Source organism: Alternaria novae-zelandiae (assembly GCF_023758075.1).
Source record: "Alternaria novae-zelandiae strain BMP 2774 chromosome Unknown scaffold_17, whole genome shotgun sequence".
Lineage (NCBI taxonomy): Eukaryota > Fungi > Ascomycota > Dothideomycetes > Pleosporales > Pleosporaceae > Alternaria > Alternaria novae-zelandiae.
In genome coordinates this window covers 322,466-336,574 of record NW_026056977.1, presented here as the reverse complement: position 1 = coordinate 336,574, position 14,109 = coordinate 322,466, and the positions used below count along the sequence as shown (strand labels likewise).

At 52.7% G+C, this 14,109-nt stretch overlaps 6 protein-coding genes across 6 annotated transcripts; 2 read left to right on the top strand and 4 right to left on the bottom strand.

The window, feature by feature from the left end:
- Window positions 1-26: 26 nt before the first annotated feature.
- On the top strand, window positions 27-986 carry J4E88_007931 (uncharacterized protein; the record flags this gene model as incomplete). The annotated part of the gene is made up of 1 exon (XM_049401545.1): window positions 27-986. One exon carries the CDS (start codon window positions 27-29, stop codon window positions 984-986), a length of 960 nt encoding a protein of 319 aa, XP_049252618.1.
- Window positions 987-1,169: 183 nt separating this feature from the next.
- On the bottom strand, window positions 1,170-2,354 carry J4E88_007930 (uncharacterized protein; the record flags this gene model as incomplete). The annotated part of the gene is made up of 1 exon (XM_049401544.1): window positions 1,170-2,354. The coding sequence occupies one exon, from the start codon at window positions 2,352-2,354 to the stop codon at window positions 1,170-1,172; it is 1,185 nt and encodes a 394-aa protein (XP_049252617.1).
- A 225-nt stretch (window positions 2,355-2,579) lies between these two features.
- On the bottom strand, window positions 2,580-3,512 carry J4E88_007929 (uncharacterized protein; the record flags this gene model as incomplete). Its single annotated transcript, XM_049401543.1, has 1 exon — window positions 2,580-3,512. One exon carries the CDS (start codon window positions 3,510-3,512, stop codon window positions 2,580-2,582), a length of 933 nt encoding a protein of 310 aa, XP_049252616.1.
- A 594-nt stretch (window positions 3,513-4,106) lies between these two features.
- J4E88_007928 (uncharacterized protein) lies at window positions 4,107-8,149 on the bottom strand (the record flags this gene model as incomplete). The annotated part of the gene is made up of 3 exons (XM_049401542.1): window positions 4,107-4,409; window positions 4,462-7,743; window positions 7,877-8,149. 3 exons carry the CDS (start codon window positions 8,147-8,149, stop codon window positions 4,107-4,109), a joined length of 3,858 nt encoding a protein of 1,285 aa, XP_049252615.1.
- Window positions 8,150-11,575: 3,426 nt separating this feature from the next.
- J4E88_007927 (uncharacterized protein) lies at window positions 11,576-12,724 on the bottom strand (the record flags this gene model as incomplete). Its single annotated transcript, XM_049401541.1, has 1 exon — window positions 11,576-12,724. One exon carries the CDS (start codon window positions 12,722-12,724, stop codon window positions 11,576-11,578), a length of 1,149 nt encoding a protein of 382 aa, XP_049252614.1.
- A 293-nt stretch (window positions 12,725-13,017) lies between these two features.
- On the top strand, window positions 13,018-13,986 carry J4E88_007926 (uncharacterized protein; the record flags this gene model as incomplete). The annotated part of the gene is made up of 1 exon (XM_049401540.1): window positions 13,018-13,986. The coding sequence occupies one exon, from the start codon at window positions 13,018-13,020 to the stop codon at window positions 13,984-13,986; it is 969 nt and encodes a 322-aa protein (XP_049252613.1).
- Window positions 13,987-14,109: the final 123 nt, after the last annotated feature.

Here is a 14,109-nt window from a genome sequence, read left to right as displayed (position 1 = left end):
CCTGCAGGCCTTCCTCAATCGCCAAAATGACACCTGATTCCTCCTCACCGCCAACAATTCTTGAGTCTTTCCAGAACAAGATATACGTCCTAGAACTTGACGACAAGGTTACGGTCAAGACTGTGAAAGCTTCTGGTGCCACTACAAAGAACACGCCGCCCCCTGAGATGTTGTTCTACACACCTATCGTGGAGCATGAGACGACTGCTGATGAGTTTCTAAATCAACCAATGCTGAATCAGATCCTTGGTTCAAGGACCATCTCCGCCAAGCGCCCTGAGATTAAACAAGACAATGAGGCTGGAGTTGTACTAGCAACTATGACATATGTGCTTGATCCTATCACCGAGGTGCTTCATGCAATGTTTCCTGGCAAATGGACTCTTCACTCAGAGCAGACCCAGGTCGAGAAAAACGCACAGAAAAACGCACAGAAAGACGAACAGAAAGACGCAGAGAAGGACACAGAGAAAGACGCAGAGAAAGAAAAGGTTGGGGAATCTGCTCTTCGTACTGACTTGATCTTCAAAACCTCCGGTTCCAAGGAAACAATTGCAGTCGTCGAGTTCAAGCGACGACAGTACATTCGCTACAAGGACTTTGAGGACGCTATTGTTACGACGAATCCAACATTAGAAGACCGCAAGAAAAAGCAAGCCGATCTTACTTGGAAGGGTACAGGCACCTTGCTCACAGGTAACGCGGAACCCTACTGTAGGCAAGTCCGGGCCTATGCAATCCGCACAGAATGCAAGCACGTCGCACTCTTCAACTGGGACCATCTGCTACTTTTCGATTTTGACCCAGTAAAGCCTAAGATGAATGGCAAACCCGCATCAGCCAGCGCTAGACCAAAGGTGTCTTGGGTACAGGAGAGCGACGAAGCAACTGGCTTCATGGAGTCAGGTCTCATTCGCAAAGTTCTCCTAGGCTGGCTCATCAAGGCATTTAAAGACGCCGGAATCGAAAGTGAGTCCAGGGAATAGTCAGTGCTTACAACGTAGTATCTATGGGTACACCTGGGCTTCTGGTAGTTATGCGTGAAAGACGATGTAGTAATCCGGGATATCTATAGAGCGAACGATTAGAATGTAATGGAATATTGAACACACTCTCCCATGACAAAGATTTCATGGTTTCTCACCGCCTGTGTCCGGACTGTTCACCATCTACTCAGCAGCTCTACTTCCGTCCGCATTGCCCCCATTCTCCAGATCTGCACCCCAATCAATCTTAGGACAAGCCTTCATATCCCCCGCATCCCTAACAAGCGGCACATACTCCTCCCTCCCCCCAAAACACTCCCACAGCCACTCATTCGTCGTCTCCGCCTTACTACCAACCCACCCCTTGAACGCAAAATCGCTCATCGCATTCCAGAACCTCGTCACAGGACCCATGATCCTGCCCGGCCATCGCTGTTGTATGTATGCGGAGTCGGAGTCGCCAGGACGGGGTTCGCTGAGCCGAATGACATTCGAGACGTTGAAGTCGATGATGACGACGCGGGGGTCTGGGTCGTCGAGGGAAGATGTAGGTGATGGGGAGACGAGCATGACGTTGCGAGGCGCGATGTCGCGATGGAGGACGCCAGCGGCGAAGATGAGGGACTCGGCTTCCAGGACTTTCTTCATGATTGCTGAGCGAGTTTGTGCAGAGAGCAGATGAGGCCGTATGGCGGTCATAACAGTACCAGGTATGTATTCCATGAGTATGAGCCGAACATGTCGTGTGTACATCTGGCCGTCCACCAACGTGTCTACGTCAATAGTCCAGCTACCATAGTACTCCGGGACGACGCGCTGCGTCTTAGGATCTCGTCTTAACTCATCGTACGCGGCGGCCTCGCGGGAGTAATCTCCGTCAGATAGTACGACAACATCGCGCTTGTCGTCGAAGATGTCGAACTCGTCGTCGTAAAGCGGGTCGTATATCTTTGCTACTATATCTCCGTTGACTAAGACGACTTGCGCACCGTATATAGAGCCGGTACGTATTGTGTCGGTGACGGTAAGCGTGTAGGAATCTTCGAGCGTACGCCCTTCAATTGGCGGTCGGATAAGGCAGTAGTTGAGCTGTGGTAATCTGAAGTGGCCTGTCTTGAAAGGCGGCCATGGGGTATTGTAACCGTTACCGAAAGGCGCAGGTGGTACGTGACGGTACGCAGTGAACGTAGCGCCTACCGTGTAGGGCATAGCAGGTCTGCGGTCGGTCTTGTTGTACGGGTAGTCCAGATTTTCGAGATTGTTGCTCTTCTGGCTCCCCACAAGACTTTCTGATTTATCAAGAGCGATGTCAAGCGACCTAGAACTGCGCGCTGAGGGCGTGATACGGCGGGAAGAGCTCATCGTCATGGCGGCTGGGGTCTGGTTTCTGGGGCGTTTGACCTGAGAGTGTAATAGAGTAATCGGTCAGACGCCATTTTCGCAAACGAGAGTGAACGGTGAAAGCGATTCTCGTGGTTCCTGGTGAAAGTGAATCGACTCTATACCATCAGCCCCCTAGAGAAACACACAGAAAGGAGGATGCTCCATGTCGCGGTAGACTTTGGAAAGGCACTTCGTATATTCGTCGCGAGCTCATCCGAAAACCGGACGTTGCCCTACAGTAGTAACATCTGACTTGGGCACCTGAGCGACAGGCTGTTGAGCTACAAGCTGAGGACCCCATTGCTGCACCGGCTGCGGACCCCACTGCTGATAAGGTTGCGGCGCCCACTGCTGTGCTGTCGGCTGACCCATCCACTGCTGTCCCGGCTGCTGAACCCATTGCTGTCCCTGCGGTCCAGTATAAGGCGACGGCGGACCAGGTGGCTGCATCTCATACACACTCGCAAACGCCGCATATCTCCCCTTGCCGCCAAACGCCCACTTGACCCCTCCTCTCGCCCGTACAAGAACCCATAGGCTAACAAAGACCGATAAAGCAGCGACAGCCATGGCTATGACCATGTACCTCATCGCCTTCGCAGTGCCACATGCAGTACCCGCCCAGTCTTCCTCAGGGAAGAATTTGTCGATCTGACATGCCCACGTCTCTCTCGTGTGCTCCTGCTCGTCCTGTCCAATGTCTTCGTAATTCTCCCAGCTACTATCGCTACTCTGGACAGAGGTAACGTATCCAAAGACACCCAGACTGGCACCAACCATCACGATGTTGCTAACGAAGATGATCCACGTCCACATCCTCTCATGTCCCGCTGTGCCCTCTGTCCTTCTCAACTGCCATATTCCTGCCGCGCTGAGCAGACTGACTAGGTATCCTAGTAAGCATAACGCTAGTATGGTGATTGTGGGCGCGTTGTTTGTATCGATGGTCACGGTAGTGTCGTTCGAGCCGGGGCGGGACAAGGTTATCTGGGACGCGCCGCTGCGTATATCGCGACCGAGACCGTCGTTGAAGTAGTTTTTGGATATGCGCTCGAGGATGTTGGTCAGGGCGGCGAGGCCGAAGAGGAAGAGAAGGGGCGGTAGGAGGAGGAGTAGGATACGGGTGCCGTTGGGGTTGCGCATCTTCTTAACTCTGCGGTGGATGGCGGCGTCAAGGGAGTCGCGATGTGCTGATACGGGTTATATTTGGGCGCAGAATGTCCCTTTCTCCCAGCTAAAGGTGCGCAAGGCGACAGTCGAGCCATCGTGACTCGCTGGTGGCGGTCTGGGTCGAGGCGTGGACGCCTGAAAGCATCGTTGGGGGCGAGCCTTGCTTGGCAAACCTACACGTCTGAGAATAGCCTTGCATCCTGTATATAGTGAAGTGACGCTGGATCAAAACGAGTCGCAAATACGATGACACTATGTCCCCAGAAGTCGCGTGTTCCACCGTGGCATCGCGACACGCGTTCACGTGGTTGTGGGGCGGCATCCCGAGGTCCTGCCGGGCCGTCCCCAGGGTGATTCAACACAACGAACCTAGGTATACGAAAGCCATAACAGAGAGATATTATCTATTGAGTGTACACCGCCCAAGGCAGAGAAACAGGCATTCCATATGCCCAAGATCTACACAAGTACCAGCCTAACGATCTAAGAAAAACATTACAAGTATATGCTCTAGCGTCCCATGAATTCCAAACGCCGTGTATGCAGAATAGCTCCCGCTCATTGGAACTATTGCGGTGCGCCGATAGCCTGCAGCTTCGCCAGTTCAAAGTAAACGCCCTTCTTGGCCACCAAGTCCTCGTGTCTGCCCTTCTCTACAATCTTGCCTTGGTCAAAGACATAGATCACATCGGCGTGTTGAATTGTGCTCAAGCGATGCGCGATCGCGATTGTGGTGCGGCCTTGTGCGGCGGAGTCGAGGGCGGCTTGTACGACGCGTTCGGAGGTGGAGTCGAGGGCGGATGTGGCTTCGTCGAGAAGGAGGACCTTGGGGTCGCGGAGGAGGGCGCGGGCGATGGCTATGCGTTGGCGCTGGAAGACATGTTAGTGAGGTTAAGAGAAGTGAATGAGTTGGAGAACGTACCTGGCCACCAGACAGTAGAGCACCCTTTGCGCCGACCAGTGTGTTGAAACCATCAGGTAACGATGTGATGAAGTCGTAGATGTTGGCGTCTTTACACGCTTGTATGACCGCGTCATCGCCCAGTTCCTCCTTGTCAGCAAGGATGTTCTCTCGAATCGTGCCAGTGTAGAGCGTTGTTTCTTGACTGACGATGGCTAATTGCGATCGGTAGTCTTGAAGGTTGTAGTCCTTGACCTCCACGTCATCGACGAGCACGGCACCGCTTGTCGGGTCGTAGAACCGCTCGAGCAGCTGCATCACCGTCGACTTGCCAGAACCGGATGCGCCGACAAGGGCGATGAACTGGCCAGGGTCCGCAGAAAGACTGATGCCGCGCAGGACACGGTGGTCCGGTCTTCCAGGGTAGGTGAAACGAATGTCCTGCAGTTCGATCTTGCCGCTCAACCTGTCAATCTTCTTGCCCTCAGTCGACCAGTTGTCGATCTTAGGAACACGGTTCAAGAACGACTTGAGAAGCTTCGCTGCGTCCCGGGCCTCGCCCATGTCGGGCGCGAAGGAGAAGATGGCACCGGCTGACTGAGCACCGTTGATGATGGAAGAGTAGACGACAAAGAACTGCAAAACAGTATACTCCTGGTTGAACAACAGACGTCCTCCGTACCAGAACACAAGGGCGAAAATGAACATGCTGAGACCTTGGGATGTCGCAAAGAGCACTGCGGACACGTTCGTGAACTTAAAGTAACCCTTGCCCTGGTCTGCAAGCTTGGTGTGATAGGTGGACAAGAGATGCTTCTCCAGCGAGAGAGAGGCCACGGTACGAATGGAAGAGGCCGCCTCACAAGCGAAGCTGGCAGCATCGGATGTCTCCTTGGTTCGTTTCTCCATGCGAGTGAGAGCATAGAATCGGAAGTAACCACAGGCGATGACAAGTGGAATGGTTGCCGAGCACACAAGCGCCAGCTTCCACCCGAAAGAGCAACCCACGATGAAGGCGACAAGGATGGAAGCGGCGGCGCTGACAATCGTTCCGAGAGTAGAGCCACTGAGACCGGCGAGACGATTCGCCTCTGAAGAGAGGAAGTTGCTCAACGCACCGGAAGTGACCGTGTCACCATCGAAGAATTCCATGTCTTGACGAAGCATGGCGCCGAAAGCGCGCGTTCGCACGCTGCCAACAAGCCTGGCAGATCCTTTCGACAGTGTCATACCCTGTACGTAGTAGAAGAAGCCGATGACGATTCCGAGCATGAGGAACATGCCACACCAGAAGTTGACGTTGAGTCCACCGAGAGATGTTCCAGGAGATAAAAGCGAATTGATGGAGTTACCCAGGAAGATGGCTTGGATGGCAGGGTTGCAACCAGCGAGGAAACTGAAAACCAATCCGATGGTCATGGTTGAGTGCTCGCCCTTGTTCATCTCCCAAGCGAACTTGACCAACTCCCAGGTGCCGTATTCCTTGTCTTTATCGTCCTTCTTGGCCTGGAATTCTGAAGGAGCGGATGTAACAGTGCGCATCAAAGCAAGCTTCTCTTCGTCGACAACGCCGTCCGTTTTACTCTCAGGATCGTCGAGAAGCGTCATCCTGTTGGCGGGGCTGATCTTTGCGGTAAGCTCCTGAGCCTGTACTAGACTTGCGTACACAGCTCCGCGGTTGATGAGCTCTTGATGAGTGCCTTGCTCGACAATTCTGCCCAAAGCCATGACCACAATGTTATCGGCCTTCTTGATCGTGGAGAGTCGGTGAGCGATGACGATGGTCGTACGTCCTTGCGACGCGCGGTCGAGAGCTTCCTGGACTGCGCTCTCGGAGCGGGTATCGAGGGCTGCGGTAGCTTCATCTAGGAGGAGGATCTTTGGGTCTGATACAATAGCACGAGCGATCGCGACACGTTGCTTCTGGCCACCAGATAACAAGCCACCTCGCTCTCCAACCTTGGTTTGGTATTTCTCTGGAAGATCCATAATGAAGTCGTGAGCGTTGGCAATCTTGGCAGCCTTCTCGATAAGCTCCATCTTCTTCTCGTCCGATACGTCTGCGTATTCCGTGTTGACCAAGCCGTGGAGAATGCTCTCGTAGATGGTTGTGCTGAACAGGACGGGTTCTTGGCTCACAATCGCCATGTGTTGCCTCAACCAGCGTAGATTGAGTGTAGTAATGTCTCTTCCGTCCAAGAATATTTGGCCTTCCATCGGAAGGTAGAAGCGTTCCAACAGTCCAACGATGGTCGATTTTCCAGACCCAGATGCACCAACGAGCGCAATCATCTTGCCTGATGGAACGTCCAGGTTGAAGTCCGATAATACGACAGTATCCGGTCGGGATGGGTATACGTGCTTTAGGTTCCTGAACTCGAGGTTGCCAACAAAGTCATCGGGTACAATGCCTGCATCCGTTTCCGGGTCGATGGGGGAGTTTCGTTCGATCGTGTTGAAAACCTTCGTAGCTGCCGCAGTAGCTCCACCGAAAGCCTGAATATGCGGCAAGTTCTGTCCAATGGAAAAGCCAGCAATCATGAGTGCCATGACTACAGTCAAGATGTTGGAAACGCCAAGGTCCCCATCATCGAGGAATCGTTTACCTTGCCAGAATGCAAGGCCGTACTGGAGGTTCAGCACACCCATCATGCCAGCAATCATCATAGAAAGCCAGAACTTGGCCTTGAAGTCCAGTTTCGTAGCGCGGTCTACAAAGGCCTTGTACTTCTCCTCAAGTCGTTTCTGAGTGCCGTATGCAGCAACGTTGCGAGCTGAAGACAGCACTTCCTCGGCCAGGGAAGCAGCAGTGGCGTATTCGTCGATGGAGAGTGTCTGAGCTTTCTTCATCATAGTACCATTGACACCCATCATCATAATAAGCGCTAGTGTTGCCGCCAGCATGATCAGAGAGAGCTTCCAGGATCGTATAAAACCGATGATGATGGCAGAAACAAACATGGACACTCCGGTAACGAAGAGACCGATTTTCTGACCAATGCCATCTTGCACCAAGTTCATATCGGAGCTGATGCGAGTGGTGATCTCACCGGATCCGAGGAAATCGAAGAACGCAATGTTCTGTCTGAAGATGGCACGTAGGTAAAGTTCCCGAATGGTTCGTGTGATGCGCTCTCCGGTGTACGAGAATCCAATGATGCTGATGTAAGAAGTGACGAAAGATCCAATGCCGAGGTAAACGAAGTAGAGGGTAAACTGATTGATCTGGTCCTGGAACTTGGCAGCAGCGACTGCATCGACTGAGAAGCTGGTAAAACTTCCAGCGAAGTTACCGTAAACGAGCTGAATTAAGTTAGCTCGAAGTTCCCGCAACTCGGATGAACATGTGTTTCCTTTTGGTGATCAAACTCAAAATCTACATGACCAAATCGTCCATGTTCGAGTGGTGCAAAAAAAAGTACGAAATGCTACTTACCGTCATGAGTGGCATAACAGCACCAGCTGCGATACTGGCGATTAACGCAATGACCATGACGACTTTGTCCTTTCCGTTGGCATAGCGAAATAGCGAGAAGTAACCGACTGTGAGGTTCGGCGCAGTCAATTGCCTGTCGATGATATCCTTCTCTTGATCACTGAGGCCAGCTGTGGGAGGCTTGGCCTCCTTTTCGTTGTGCAACTCATGCTTCTCGTCGATGGCCGCGGAGATGGCCGTTCCCGTCGACGTTGCTGAGTCCTCGTTGTCCATGCTCAAGGCGATGAGCGTGTCTTGTCGTGTCGTTGCTGATACTTGGCGGGCAGCAGTCGAAATGCCTCCAAGAAGTCTTAAGGGGATGTCGCGAGGGGAAGAACAATAACTTCTCCTGCAATTCCTTTGAGATCCTTCAGCGCGCCACCCACGGGCCTAGAAGATTAGAGATCCTTGTAGTGCAAGGGCAAGCCGTTGTCCGAGCCGGACGTCGCTAGGCTTGATAGGGCAAAATACAAGATCTAAGCTTCTCGGTTGGGTGGCGATGGACCCGAATGTGGATGACGCAAAAGCGCGGACTCGTTTCGTCCGGGGGGCTGGAATACGGCCGATACGATGTATGGATTGCGCAACACCAAAGCACGAGTGCGAGTGCGAGGCAACTACACCGGTGTACAGATGACACGGCACTGACCGGACAAATGATGCATGCGCCAAACGATGGCAGAACCTGACAAAACCAGAATCGATGAAAAGTCGATAGTCGCGCTTGCTTCTGTTTGTGTTGAAAAATCGAATGAGAGCGACATGCAGAGGCTCCCATATAAGAGAAGTTGTAAAAATGTCTGCCTGAAGCTGATGACAGTCATCGTCGGATTTGGCGCATAACTTTCTAATCCGGTGTGCTGGAAACGTACTCACCGATACGAGTAGCCCGCAAAAGGTTGGTGGAAACGAGCGTCTCGGGTCCGGCTAAAGGCCGGTGCTCGGGAGACATGAGCCGCCGATGGCAGCGTCCTGGCTCCTGGGCTGCCTGTGCCCCCGCGCACTGTTATAAAAGAGCGAGGTGCTCGGATTTCGTTTACGTCGGACAGAACAACCCCCGATATGAGGTGCCTTTGTCCAATCATATATGCGCAATTTCATATAGAATTCGGAATTACAACGCCCGTGCCATGTTCACGTTATCGACAGCTTCTCTACACTGTACCTAGGTTGCCAAGGCATATGCCACCGAAGACGCGTCAACGCTTAACGTCACTGTATGGCATGTGTGCGACAGACGCGGTGACAGAGCAAAGCGAGAATAGTGCGCCACTTACCTAGGTATACGGGATACGAGATCAAACCGCCCGAGGCATGCACTACGACTGGGTTCACACTGCATGGCATACGAAAAACGCGATACTCACACCTAGGTACCACCTCGCACAACAGAAAACTAAAGAGGCCTGCGGCCTACATCAAGATAAAAATATGCAAAGCAGGCAAACTAAAGTCAACGTAAGCTGCAGGGTGTTCAGTTTTTCATGAATGCTTCGATTGCTTCTCAAGTTACCCAACCATTTGCTCGTCTCACTGTTCTTCAACTATGTCCATTCGTCTTCACCCCGTCCACCCCCCTCCACGACTGAGCATGTCCCGCCAAACTCCTCCTCACAAAGACAACCTCCTTCTCCTTGACGTCACCACACGCCGCACATACCAGACGCGCAGCGCCGCAATCGCCAAGGTCACCCCATGCAGTATACACCTTGCAATAGAAACACACCCAACCATAATGTCTCGCATCTTCCCTCGTTGTAACCTGAACCTCGAAACAAGCGGTTGGTATATTGTCTGTACTGGAATCAGGTTTGACCATATAGTGCCCATCGGAGGGGGAAGTAGTTACCCAGGCTCATTGAACCAAGCTGCAGATGGAGTGAGACAGGCTGGCAGGCTACATGGCCGCACCGCCGTAGAGAACCTGAGACATGGCGAGACCCAGGCGTGTTGTAGTGGGAGCTGCGATGACAGATCCATCCGCGTTGTGCTGGGCTCTCTGCGCGAGCATCTCGGACCGCAAGTTGCACGAGCGCTAGGTGGGCGGCTTTAGTGAGATCGCAAGGGATGTTGAGGATTTCGCGCTCTGGGTAGGGGTCAGCGACTTCTGTGGTGTGGGCGAAGAGAAGGTGAAAGGGACTTACTAGTGGGTGTCGTCATATTGCTGTTGCTCAATTAAGCGGGTGGTTAAGTTGTAGCGATGGTCTGTTGGGAATAGTGTTGGAAGTATGCGTGCATCATGCAGCAGAAGCCGGAGACTTCGTTGAAAGCGAGAGCAAACGCAGTCGCGACACTATCCTAGCGTGATCTTGAGCTTTCCACGTGCTGGTAGCCACTTCGCAGCAGGAACAATCTCGTTGCACCTGACGTATACAAGCACGTCGCCCTTTCGCTTCCGACATTCAATTGATATCGTACCTGCATACACGGAGCGATCACTCGACATCATGGACGTTGTCAGCAGTATGTATACCTCAACTGCACCAACTACTCTCGTGCTAACCCTACGCAAGAGAAGGATATACTAGAGCAGGAAAACTTCACAGCGCAAAGAATCATGCTATTCGCAGTCAGACAGTCTGCAGAAATGGCCCGAAACGTAAGAGCCGCTTCCTTCACACATTTCTTTACTCCTCTTCCCAGGTCAAGACATTGACACTACGCAGTCCAACCCCCCTCTTCGCGGATGGGTCTGTCACGACTGCTCACACTTCAACGTACCGGGCACCATAGCTTCACCCGGCGGCCCATGTCAAACATGTGGATTGCCGGTTTGCGAGGCGGAGTGCGCCGACGCAACTGTTACAACGCGCGACGACCGCCGCTGTTCTGGATACGCTTGTTGGTACTGCAAATACTTCTATCCGTGGCCCGAGGACACAGACGGGAATCGTATACCAGGTAGCACACTTTCTTGTGTTGTCTGTGAGGACTTGGAAGAGGAGGAAGTGGTGTTTGTCAAGAGTTGGATTGGGGCATTAGATGCAATCAAGGAGGAGAGGACTGAGCAACAAGAACAGAAGGACAAGAAATTAAAGGATGAGAAAGAAGTCAAAGAGGCTAAGTTGGAGGATTTCGATGATGGTCAAGGTGACTTCGTTGTAGTCAATAGGCATAAGGCCAGATCAAATCGAGGGGCTGGAGGCGGAGGTGCTGCGCGATAGATTGCGCATTTCAGGCAATACGAAACTTGTAGTTCAAGTCTGAAGTATCTCGGACTGTGGTTTGGTGTAGTTGGACAATCTCCACATTGATGTTCAAGCGCCTGTCCACGTCCTACACGGGAAATATGCGACACTTTTGAGAATTAGGCCCAAGATAGCTAGGCGCACGCCAGCCAAGATAGGCTTAAGTGTCGCATTTTTCCCGTGTAGGAGGTGTGTCCAGGTGGTGACGTCAGTCCGCCGGCTCGTTATCGACACGTGACTGCTCAGTACGGTACTCTCGACCATGGGTGCAATAGCCTAACAAGAGCTTGGAAACACAAAGGCCATAAGGATGACTAGAACAACACAATATTTAAAGCTTTGCATAGCTTTCAGGCGAACAACATTTACGCAATTGGCAGGCCCTCGCCCACCTGCGGTCACAAGCGGCTGATTCGTTGGTCTCGGGCTTGGCGGTAGGCAATGAGTGTGCGGAAGTATCTTACTACTCGATCTACGCTTCAATCGCCATGTCCACCACAAGCTTTCCACCCCGACCCTTGTGGTATTCGTCTACGAGCTTGTTCAGCTTCGCCAGCGGAAACGAAGTCGACAAAGCGCGAATACCATGTTCGGCGGAAAACTCGAGCATTTCACGAAGCACTTTGTTACTTCCTACCAGGCTTCCGATGATTCTTATATCCCGAAACACGACGTCGCGCGAGTTGATGTGGAAGCCATTCTCCGGGAACGACACGACAACGCACGTGCCGTGTGACTTGAGCAGGGCCATGCCGTAGTCAAAAGCAGCTTGGCTTTCCGGCAGGACGATCACTGCATCCAGTCCCATCTCGCCAACATCTTTCTTGTTGTCTTGTCTACCGATCTCCTGAACGACATCCGCTGCCTTATTCTTCCGGGCGTCTACGATATAAGGCTGGGGCTCCAATCTCGAGGCGACATCTTGCGAAAGCTTGAGAGGCTCATCTGCTGCCTCAATACCCAGGACCTTGTACCCCATCTTGACGCCGTATTGTAATCCCAGATGGCCAAGACCACCGCCAGCTCCTAGTATGCCGACCCGATCGCCTTGCTTGAGTCTGCATCTTTTGAGGGCCCCGTATATGGTCACGCCGGCGCACATCAGAGGAGCGGTCTCTACTGCGGTCAGACCGTCCGGTATGGGTGATAGCTGTCTCGCATCCACAACGGCATACTGCGCGAACCCTCCGTCTTTGCTCAGCCCTTTGTTCTCAGCATTGATACAGTTCACCGAGTAGCCTCCTTCATCCATAGCAACGGGATCATCCACGCGCTCGTTCTTGCACTCGAAACATGAGCCACACGCATGGAAAGAACGCCCCGGTACACCGACTCTTACGCCAATCTCGAACGCGCTAGCTTCCTTGCTGGGCGTCTGGAAATGAGCGACTACCGTCCCTGCGAACTCGTGGCACCCGATGTGAGGGAAAGATTTCGGCAATCCTGGCATCTGTCCTTCCGCTAGGACATAGTCGGTATGGCAATACGAAGCAGCGTCTACCCTGATGAGGATGTCATGCGGCTCCTCCAGCTTCGGAATTGGCACTGATCGTAGCCTGTATGGTTCCTTGTAAGCCTCCAGGTACTGCGCTTGCATCGATTCCGGCACAGTAAACGACATGGTATTTTGAGAACTTCTCGATTTGATACGGAGCGGGCAGTTGCCATTCGACTTCACCTGGGCAGAGTCTCAATCTATATACCTTCTATTAACACTGACGGATTCAGCAGATCTCGATATCTCAAAGGAGTTGACCCCGCGTGCGGGGTAGTTGACAAGGTGGGGCCGCAAGACGGATACATGCGAGCGATTTCCCCAACTACGCTTTCTCCAACCACGATGTCATATTTGGTGCCAAATATGGCTTCTTTGGAAACATCTCAACTACCAGCTATTGCCTCCTGTCATCCGCCATGGCTTCAAGTAACGACACCGTTGTTCTTCCAGCACCGGCTCACGATCAGACCTACGTTACCATCTCAGCCCTCGAAGCCGGCCAGCTTACCCTTCCCGAGAGATTGTTCGTCACAGATGCCGACCCAGAAAGACGTGCGACGGTCCCATCTCTCTCTTTCCTGATTCGACACGGTGCATCCAATCTCGTCTTCGATCTCGGTCTCAAACGCGATTTCTCTGGCTACAGGGAAGCACAACAGCATCATATAGCGCAACGCCAGCCTACCAGTGTCAGTCCGGATGCAGCTGACAGCCTGCGAAGGGGTGGACTTGACCCAAAAGATGTGGACGTGGTGATGCTGAGCCATGTTCACTGGGACCATGTGGGTACACCCAGCGATTTCACAAACGCGCGATTTGTGGTCGGAAGTGGGACTATGCATCTTCTTGCGAACGGTGGTGGGCCACTTTATCCATCCGAGATATTCAACCCTGATGAGTTGCCTGTCGACCGAACGAGTGAGCTACCACCTTTTCGCAAGGCAGAAGCTCTACGCGCGTTCAAGAACCAGTTAAAAGAACTTGAGTGGAAGCCGCTGGCGGGGTTCCCCGCCTCCATAGACTTCTTTGCAGATGGATCGTTATTCATCATCGATGCACCAGGTCACTTGTTTGGACACATCAACCTTCTCGCTCGAACAGGACCGAAGAAATGGGTATATCTTGGTGGCGACTGCTGTCATGACCCACGCATCTTGAGTGGCGAGAAGGGTATCGCGCTCTATGACGATGGGAAGGGTGGTCTGAGAAGTGTGCATGCTGACACTGATGCTGCAGCGGCTACCGTGGAAACAATAGCAAGGCTCTTGAAGCAAGGGACTGTCCGTGAGGAAGGTGGAAGCCCTGTAGAGGTAGAGCTGGTTGTAGCGCACGATGGAAGTTGGGCGCGGGCGAATAGTGCGGCGTTTTTGCCCGGGCATCTTTGAACCGTGGCTGAGCAAATGATATCGCGTGCATATAGTGCACCTCAACACGGCTCTGTTCGTAAACGAGTTTTGTCCGACCCTATATCAGTCGTCGCAATATTCGCGCTCTCGTTGACCTATAGT